Source organism: Lithobates pipiens, unplaced genomic scaffold, assembly GCF_037356315.1.
Source record: "Lithobates pipiens isolate NorthernLeopardFrog02 unplaced genomic scaffold, aLitPip1_a1.2 Scaffold_35, whole genome shotgun sequence".
Lineage (NCBI taxonomy): Eukaryota > Metazoa > Chordata > Amphibia > Anura > Ranidae > Lithobates > Lithobates pipiens.
Window position 1 is genome coordinate 12,464,222 of NW_027507811.1, and position 10,527 is coordinate 12,474,748.

The 10,527-nt window shown below is 47.1% G+C and overlaps 1 protein-coding gene across 1 annotated transcript in view; it reads left to right on the plus strand.

The window, feature by feature from the left end:
• Positions 1-9,119, plus strand: part of LOC143955497 (uncharacterized) — a 78,308-nt gene extending 69,189 nt beyond the window's left edge. Inside the window, exon 22 of the mRNA XM_077465534.1 lies at positions 1,935-9,119. Within this exon, the coding sequence (XP_077321660.1) occupies positions 1,935-2,749 (815 nt within the window). The 3' untranslated portion in view covers positions 2,750-9,119. The remainder of the gene's footprint in view (positions 1-1,934) is intronic.
• Positions 9,120-10,527: the final 1,408 nt, after the last annotated feature.

Genomic DNA, 10,527 nt, shown 5'->3' on the forward strand with positions numbered 1-10,527 from the left:
TATCTAAAAAGTCCATTGGCGTCAGTGGGAACTTATCTCAGAGGCAGAAATTGCTCATTGCTCAAAGGACCCCTAGCAACCTCTGAAGGAACCTTAGGGTTCCATGGAGCCTGGTTGAGGAAGAATGTTCCTTACGCTTATGGTCTTTGGGAAGAATTACTTACAGATAACTAAAAAGACCATTGGTGTCAGTGGAAACATATCTGAGAGGTAGAAATTGCTCATGGAACCCCTAGGAACCTCTGGAGGAACCGTAGAGTTCCATGGAACCCTGGTTGAGGAAAAATGCTCCTCACACTTGTGGTTATTGGAAAGAATTACCCCCTTACATATCGCTAAAAAGATCAATGGCGCCAGTGGGAACTTATCTCAGAGGCAGAAATTGCTCGTTGTTCAAAGAACCCCTAGCAACCTCTGAAGGAGCCTTTGGGTTCCATGGAGCTTGGTTGAGGAAGAATGTTCCTTAAGCTTATGGTCTTTGGGAAGAATTATTTCCTTACAGATATCTAAAAAGTCCATTGGTGTCAGTGGGAACTTATCTCAGAGGCAGAAATTGCTCGTTGTTCAAAGAACCCCTAGCAACCTCTGAAGGAGCCTTAGGGTTCCATGGAGCTTGGTGGAGGAAGAATGTTCCTTACGCTTATGGTCTTTGGGAAGAATTATTTCCTTACCGATATCTAAAAAGTCCATTGGTGTCAGTGGGAACTTATCTCAGAGGTAGAAATTGCTCATGGAACCCCTAGGAACCTCTGGAGGAACCCTAGAGTTCCATGGAACCCTGGTTGAGGAAAAATGCTCCTTATACTTGTGGTTATTGCAAAGAATTACTCCCTTACATATCGCTAAAAAGATCAATGGCGTCAGTGGGAACTTATCTGAGAGGCTGAAATTGCTCAAGGAACCCCGGCAACCTCTGGAGGAACCTTAGTTAAGAAACCCTGAGTTTAGCAGGATCACTGACTTTTTGGAGCAATGTATTCCTTCACTGAACTCAAAAGGCTCAACAGCAGCAAAACTAAAGTCCACATCCACAAAAAGATATACAGTTGTGCAATAAGAGTAAAACAGTATATCAAAATATAATAAAGTGAATGGCAATACGTACTTAAAAATCAAAGCAACTCATGAATAAACAAGTGCAAAAAGCCCCTTATCACTCCTTTTCAAAGCGTTGTGTCCCACCACCACATGCAAATGAGCCTCTTACCCCAAGATTAGACCTCAAGGTCAACTTGCGCTTTATAGTCCTCCCAACAGACCGGCATAGAACGGGCAGGAGTATTTCGACATATGTACTACCCGCCGAAACTCCAGCCAAGGCTCGGGTCACCACAGCATCACACACACACGCAGATGGAACATAGAATAGAGGATCCCATAGTGTAATACTGTTAGGCTACTTTTATTTAAGTTTAAAAGGAAAGCTGTAGCTCCGGCCTACGTGTTTCGTCCTCACAGACGTCTTCGTGTCTTTGGCCACTTGTGGGGGTGGTTCTCCCAGACCGGAACTTTAATCCTCCTCTGTAGCAGGAGTCCTATGACCCACTGCCTGGGCCTGTAGTTGTGTGAGCAGCACACAACTGTCAGATCCTATTGGCTCCCCCAAATTTGTGACAAGGCCGGATTAAAGTGATTGTAAACCCGGGTAACAAAAAACAAAAACCCTGCAAGACAAAGGCATAATGAGCTCGTCTCCCCCCCCCCTACGAAGTGATCTGGGAGAAGGTCTGAAGACCCTTTTTACCGGTTGACGTAGGAGACTAAGAGTCCAGGCTGGACCCCCAGAGAACATCTGCTTACCCAAATCTACCTGATCCAGATTAAATCCTGGTTTAGGCCAACCGATCTAGTGATAACTTTTTTTTAAATCCTTTTTTTTTCCCCAGGACAGGCCATCAAGAAACTCTCAAATGATCGTCTCGCTTTATTTCCAGGTTGCAAAATTGAAGATGAGGACATCTCAGGAGGTTTTGGTGGACACCACAGTGTGGCTAGACATTGGGGCCCCTCTGCCTCGAAGCAATTTCGTACCGCGAGGGGTGGCGCCGAATTTCGGGAGAAGACATTTTCCGATCCTGAAAGCGTGGAAAGTGTGACCTTTGAACCAAGAGTCTGCGCACGACAGAAATCACAAATGGCAGAGAAGCCCCATGCCTGCTCCGACTGCGGGAAACGTTTTATCACAAGGTCGCTACTGGTCAGACATGAGAGATCTCACACGGGCGAGAAGCCGTATTCCTGCTCTCAGTGCGGGAAATCGTATTCACAAGCCTCGAAACTGGTCAGGCATCAGAGGTGCCACACGGGGGAGAAGCCGTATTCCTGCGCCCAGTGCGGGAAAAGTTTTGTAACCAAATCAGAACTTGGCATACACCAGAGGTCTCACACGGGGGAGAAGCCGTTTCCCTGCCCTGAGTGCGGGAAATGTTTTTCGCTGAAAGCGAAGCTTGTCAGGCACCAAAGATCTCACACGGGGGAGAAGCCGTTTCCCTGCCCCGAGTGCGGGAAAAGTTTTTCGGATAAGGCCAAACTCGTTAGGCATCAGATGTTGCACACGGGCGAGAAACCGTATTCCTGCCCCGAGTGCGGGAAATGTTATCTGCAGAAATCAGTACTTGATATACATCAGAGGTCTCACACTGGGGAGAAGCCATATTCCTGCCCTGAGTGCGGGAAATGTTTTACACAGAAATCTCATGTCTCAAGACATCGGAAGTCCCACATGACCGTGGAGGTGATTGTGTCCTGAGTATGAAAACTGTTTTTTACACCAGGCCGTGACATACACGTTAGAAAACCCGCGGCTAAGTGTTGTACTCCTCTAAATGTCCAATGCAAGAAGAAAGGGGGGGAGGGGCATGCCATTGCTGGATTGGTTCTTTCAATGTAGTCTGATCTCCCCTGCCATTTAGCACAAGCCTCAAAGAAAGGAGTCATGGTGAGGAACATGCTAGATATTACTTGGGGAGGGGTGAAGAGTGGGGGGGATCACACTACATGGTGCCAGTGACTATTCAGTACAGATGTGAGGCTGCACAGGCAGCTCCATTTGCTGGTAGGCTGCCACCTGCTGCCTGAAAACGGTAAATATGACTTTTTTCAGGGGCAACATTTAATTTTTACAGTGGAACCTCGGATTGCGAGTAAGGCGGCTTACGAGCGTTTTCGCAATATGAGCTATTTAAAAAAAAAAAAATAAATCCTTGTAACGGCTCCCCTAATATAAAGGGGGTTAACGCCGTTTACGATGTTCCCTCTTCTGGACACACATCCAATCGCTACCAATATCCACAGCTAAACGACCCTTTCCTATAGAAGCCGACCCCTCTGGCAAAAATACGAGACGCACTCTGTCTCTTCTGTAGTAGGAATGACTTTATTAAAGACCAACATTGTAACTATATACACAATTCAAGGCACATGCTTTAACATGAACAAGGGCCCAGCTCCACCCACACATCCCAAGACTCAACACCTCATCCTGACGTCTGCTAGGCTTCAAACGATCCCACCCAATACACATCTTTTCACAAAGGGTTGGCCGCCAGTGTGTCTGGCACTTTACAATACACACAAGGACAGACTTAAATGAACAATAGAAATGCAAAACAACTTAATTCCTCACAGCAATGATACTTAACCCCCACATACAGTATACATCCAATCTATATACAATGTATATACAGCCTTGAATATGGCTATCACAGACCATATCGGGGGTTTCTTTTATTCACCCTGTGTCCAAAGTGACCCCACTGTCACAATCCTGACTCGATTTTGCGAGCGTTGTGTCGCAAGACGACCAATATGCACAGAGGCCCCAAATCTGTAGCTAGGTCCGAGGTTCCCAGAGTCTGTGTTTTGGGGAGACATGGATCCATATCTGAAGCAAAACCACTCCGGAGGTCCCCCCAGGCACACACCTCTCAAAGAATAGACCCCACTCCCGCTCAAAAGCCAGGGCCAGTAGACAGGAGGCTACCCTGCAGTCCCAGGGGCGGACTGACAACTCATGGGGCCCCCGGGCAATAGGAGATTATGGGGCCCCCAGGCAATCAGAGATTATGGGGCCACATAGTATACACAAACCCACACACAGTATAATATCACACACACAGTACACACAGACATGTTTCTATTGGCTGAGAAGGTACTGGAGAGGTGGGGCAACTATAATCTTGGGTTTTACTGAGGCTGGCAACCCTGATGGGACCCCCTAGTGGCATGGGGCCCTCGGGCAGTGCCCGAGTAGCCCAATGGTCAGTCCGCCCCTGTGCAGTCCCCTCCAAAAGTCCCTGCCACAAACGCCAAATATTTTTAGTATAAAACATAGAGAGTCAAGTTCATTTTATACATTGTACGTTGAATAATAAAAGTGTGCATTCAGGCCCTCAGATTTACTTTTTTTAATAATATTTTTTAGTTTTTTTTTTAATGTGTGTCTCCAGTGTTTTTGTTTTGTGACTTCTGAAGAATCTGGTCCTCGCTGTAGTATTGTCCAGTGATTAGTGCAGCAGTTCATAGATTCAGATATTACTGCCATCACCACCATATTCTCCATCCACCACCTATACCACATCAGTGATGGCCCCCTATGACCTCTATCCTGCATCCGAGAGAGCCATGGGGAACACACCTTCCATAGAGCCCTAGGCTTCTCAGATAAGTTCCCACTGACACCACTTTTTTAGCTATCTGTAAGGCGACAATTTTTCTCAATGACCGCCAGTGGCGTAACTAGAACCTTTGGGGCCCCGATGCAAGAAACCATGAAGGGCCCCCCTGAGCCCCAGCCAGGGCCCTTCCCTCCGAGTCCGGCGGTAGAACTCCAGGGCGTGGTCACAGGTATGACCTTTGTGAACCCTGTAGTTCCACCACTGGCATCAGTAGTTTTTTTTTATTATTTATTTTTTTATTTTTAGGTGCCCCATTGGGGGACTGTCCCTAGGCAGGATGGAGTCCCCGTCCCCAGAAGAGATGAGGTCCTTTTCTCCAGGGCAGTTCTCAGCTCTGGCTGGGGAGAACAGACATCAGACTGAGCGGCAATGCATGGAGCAGGAGAGGGGTACTCTGAGGAGCCAGACGAGGACACAGGTCACGCGGGGAATGCACCACTAAAGAGCAGCCAGTGCGATAGTCGAGCATGGAGTTCTGCTAGTCACCCTCCACCTCCGGCCACCCGTGTGCATGGTGCACTGGTACCCCTAGCTGCCTATGCTGCTGCTGGCCATATGTAAAGAGGGCTGCATGGGCCCCCTGCAGCACAGGGCCCAGTTGCGGTCGCGACTGCTGCACCCCCTATAGTTACGCCCCTGATGACCGCAAGTGTAAGGATCATTCTTCCTCAACCAGGGTTTCATACAACCCTAGGGTTCCTCCAGAGGTTGCTAGGGGTTCCTTGGGCAATATCTGCTTCTCAGATAAGTTCCCACTGACACCACTTTTTTTTTTTTTAGCTATCTGTAATGCCGCGTACACACGACCAGACTTTTCAACATCAAAAGTCCGACGGAACGATTCCCGGCAGACCATTCGATCGTGTGTGGGCTGCAGCGGACTTTTGATTTGCAAAAGTCTGACAGACTTTAGAAATGGAACATGTTTCAAATTTTTCCGCCAGAACTCTGCCGGACCCAGTTCCTACCGAGAAATCGGCTCGCGTGTGTGTGCTAGTCCGACGGACAAAAACAGAGGGCAGCTATTGGCTACTGGCTATGAACTTCCTTATTCTAGTCCGGTCGTACGTCATCACGTTCGAATCCGTCGGACTTTGGTGTGATTGTGTGTGGCCAAGTCCGTTCATTCGGAAAGTCCGTCAGAACTCCGTCGAAAGTCTGTCGGACCTAGTCCCTCAAAGTCCGGTCGTGTGTACGTGGCATAAGTCAACAATTTTTCTCAATGACCACAAGTGTAAGGATCATTATTCCTCAACCAGGGTTTCTTACAACCCTAGAGTTCCTCCAGAGGTTCCTAGGGGTTCCTTGAGCAATATCTGCTTCTCAGATAAGTTCCCACTGACACCACTTTTTTTAAGCTATCGGTAAGGTGGCATTTTTTCTCAATGACCACAAGTGTAAGGAGAATTCTTCCTCAACCAAGGTTCCATACAACCCTAAGGTTCCTCCAGAGGTTGCTAGGGGTTCCTTGAGCAATTTCTGCCTCTCAGATAAGTTCCCACTGACATCATTGATCTTTTTTGGCTATCTGTAAGGGGGTAATTCTTCCCAATGACCACAAGTGTAAGGAGCATTCTGCCCACTAGGAGAATTCTTCCTCAACCAAAGTTCCATGCAACCCTAAGGTTCCTCCAGAGGTTCCTAGGGGTTCCTTGAGCAATTTCTGCCTCTCAGATAAGTTCCCACTGACATCATTGATCTTTTTTGGCTATCTGTAAGGGGGTAATTCTTCCCAATGACCACAAGTGTTAGGAGCATTCTGCCCACTGACTATCACACTAATGTATCATGAGTGGATATAGTAATTTTTAGCAGGGGGTTCCCTGAGACCAGAAAGTTATTTCAAGGGTTCCTCTGCGTTGAAAAGGTGGAGAAATGCTGCTCTGGACACCTGGAGTGATTACCAACTTCATGATCTCGTTGCCAAAGCACATAGGAGCCCTATTATCATCTACAGATACATTTTTAATAGGATCTACATATAGAATCTCACAATTTAAAAAAAAATGCTGCTCAGCTCATCCTCTTCGCAAAAACCCCAACGACCTGTCCCAACTGTTATTACGTGGGAATCCACTCTTGCTAAGGTAGGGGTGGCTGACTAGGACTGGTTTATGCAGCAGGGGAAATGGTGGCTAAAGCCACAGAGTGTTCAGCATGTCTGCTCCCTTGGCGGTGATGAGATTCCTGAAAAGGGAAATTCTGGGGACCACTGGAGGCACAGGAAAACACTTGAAGAGAACACAGGGGGCCTGGCTGTTAGCATGTGGTGGCATTGCTCAAATGCTGAGCAAGCCGCACTCTAGCTAGCATCTGCACAGAGGGAAGGACCCAGCGCTGGAGCGTGGAACAGATGAGTGTGACATTACCCCACCCTTCCAGATTCTGATAGGCCTCCTGCCCAAAGACCCCCATAACCACTGGGCCAGGGTTGTGGGAAAGAGGCCCTTGTCCTCATCAACCAGGGGACGTAGTGCTTTGCTGGGGGGGGGGGGGGGGCTCTTCTAGATTTTATGGCACAGTTCATGAATGAAGAACTCCATGTCACAATCTCTCTCCCACCCTCCTCTTTCTCTATCCCTTCTCTCTTCTTTTCTCTTACTCTCCCTCTCCTTTTTTTTTTCTCCCTTTTCTCTCCATCCTCCTCTCTCTGTCTCTCTTCTTTTCCCCCTCGTCCTTCTCCCTCTCTCCTTTCTCTCTCTTCCCTCTTCTTTTTGCATTACTCTATCTTTCTCCCATTTACTTCCCCCCGCTCTTCCTTTCTGTCTCTTCCTCCTTAAACCCCCCCCCCCCCACTATTTCTGTCTTTCTCTCTCCTCATCTCCTTTCTCTCTTCCGCGCCCTCCTTCTCTGCCTTTTTCCCCCTTTCTCTTTCTCTCTCTTCCTCACTCCACCTCCCACTCTTTTTTTGTTTCTTCCTTCCTCTCCTCATCTCCCTCTTCTTTTTTTTCTTTCTCTCTCTTTCTCTTTCTTTCTCTCTTTTTTTCTTTCTCTCTTTTTTTCTTTCTCTCTCTCTTCATTTCTCTTTCTCTTTTTCTTTCCCGTTTTCTCTTTCTCCCTTCCTCTCCTCATCTCCCTCTCTTCTTGTTTTCTTCTCCCTCTTCTTGTTTTCTTCCTCTCTACACCTTACTCTTCTCTTCTTTTTTTTTCTTTCTCTTTTTTTTCCTCTCTCTTCTTTTCTTTATTTCGTTCACTCTCTTCTTTTTTTTTCTCTCTCTCTCTCTCCCTCTTCTTTTTTCTTTCTCTTCTCCCTCCCACCTTCTCTCCTCCCCTTCCTCTTTGTCTCTACATTCCCCTCTCTTCCTCTTTCTCCTCTTCTCTCCCTCTTTTGCCTGTGTATTGGAGGAATACATTTTTTTTTAAATAGTCCTTTGTCCTGAGGTTTATGTGTGCCTGTGTCAGGAACCATGAAACAGACTGAGACAGAAGTACAATCAAATTACACTTGTTTATTAATAAAAATAAAAAGGTAAATAGGAAAAAGCGTAGTCAAGCATAGCCAGAGTCCTATAGCCAGATCGGGTAGTCAGCCAGTCCAAAGTTCATAAACCAGATCAGGTAATCAGCCAGTCCAGAAGTCAGGGATCCAAGGAGAGCAACTGCAAGCAGGATAAGGAGCCAGGAGGGATGTCAGCAAGCCAGTCTTGAAACAACAGCAGGAGATGGTTCCTTGTGATGTGACCAATGTGAAGGCAATGGAGAAATGAGCTGCTAGACTTTAAATAGACAGGCCAGATGAGCATCATCGGAAACAGCTGGTAACTGTGGAGAAAGAAGAGAGCTGGCAATTAGCTGACAGCTGAGCGGCCAGCCCAGAGGAGGAAGGGCTAAACCAGCCCTGACAGCCTGTGAGACTGCCATTTGTGGCACAGTAATAAACATAATTTTAGGAGTACAAGGTGTGTGGTAAATATGTGAGTTCAGCAGTGTATATGGTGAAAAGGCCCAAGTTCTGTTTAATCATCCCCATTTCAACCACTCCAACTTTAAGACACAATATGGCCAGGCTCACCATTCACCACTCAGAGCTTGTTTCTGGATTAGATCCCAGGGTGCCAGAGGTCTTTCATATTCCTACTATTAGGAACTAGAACATCTGATGGTGACTCTGTGGTCTTTGGTTTGAAATTAACCAATGATTCTGGCTGCTGGGAGGGTATTTAGCCCCACCACGAGGCTCGCTGTTTTAGCTTTACTTTTGGAGAATCCTGTTCACATTTCCTTTTGACTTTTTGGGCTCTTGCACACAAACGTTTGCAGGCATATTAGATGGCTGGCATAACATTTCTATTGTTTTCCCACACCCAGGGAGCAGAAGCTGGTTCTGCTCCCTGCTATACAAGTGAGTGACTGCACGCGTCCATAGCCTGTTTATGTGTATTGTTAATGGCTACATATTATTTATACTGCTTAAAATTGTAATAAAATGGGGTTGTGATTTTGCAGGTGTGGTCAAGAGTGTCTGTGATCAAAAGAGTGTCCCCAAATTCATTTAAAAAGTATGGTCAACTCAGCATATACACTCCCCCGTCACTTTATTAGGTAGACCTGTTCAATTGCTTGGTAGCACAAATTTCTAATCAGCCAATCACATGGCAGCAACTCAATGCATTTAGGCATCTAGATGTGACGAAGATGTCTTGCTGAAGTTCAAACCAAGCATCATATTGGGGAAGAAAGGGGATTTAAAGCGGAGGTCCACCCTAAAGTGGACCTTCCGCTAATCGGAACCCTCCCCCCCTCCGGCGCCACAATTGGCACCTTTCAGGTGGGAGGGGGGTGCAGGTACCTGTACAGTACAGGTATCTGCACCCACTTCCGGGATAGCTCTCTGCGGAAAGGGGCGTAGATTACGCCCCTTTCCGAAAGTCCCCCGCTGCCTGCTGGGAAACACACAGATCCCAGAGGCAGCGGGTCCATCCTTATTGCGCAGCGCGACTCGCGCATGCGCAGTAGGGAACCGGGAAATGAAGCCGAAAGGCTCCACTTCCTGATTCCCATACCCAAAATGGCGGCGGCAGCACCCGAGAGACGATCGAGAGATCGGCTTCGGGTGCCGACATCGCGGGCGCGCTGGACGGGTAAGTGTCTCTATTTTAAAAGTCAGCAGCTGCAGTATTTGTAGCTGCTGGCTTTTAAAAAAAAAAAAAAACGCGGGCTCCCGGCGGATTCCCGCTTTAAGTGACTTTGAACATGGCATGCTTGTTAAAGCCAGACAGGCTGGTCTGAGGATTTCAAAAACTGCTGACCTACTGGGATTTTCACACACAACCATCTCTAGGGGGTTACAGAGAATGGTTGGACAAAGAGTGGTTGTGTGGTATAAAATGCCTTGTTGAGGTCAGAGGAGGATGGGCAGCCTGATTCCAGATGATAGAAAGACAACAGTAACTCAAATAACCACTTGTTACAAGCAAGGTATGCAGAATACCATTTCTGAATGCACAACAAATCCAAACTTGAAGTAGATGGCCTACAGCAGCAGAAGACCACACCGGGTGCCACTCCTGTTGGGTAAGAACAGGAAACTGAGGCTACAGTTTGCACCAAAATTGGACAATAGAAGATCGGAAAAATGTTGCCTGGTCTGATGAGTCTCAATTTCAGCTGCAACTTTCTGATGGGCGAGGTACACTATTCCCCATACTGCTTTTTTAACCACTTCAGCTCCGGACCAATAAACACCTTAAGGACCAGAGGTCTTTTTGCAATTTCGCACTGCGCTGCTTTAACTGGTAATTGCGCGGTCATGCAATATTGCACCCAAACGAAATTTGCGTCCTTTTCTTCCCACAAATAGAGCTTTCTTTTGATGGTATTTGATTGCCTCTGCGATTTTTTTTTTTTGCGA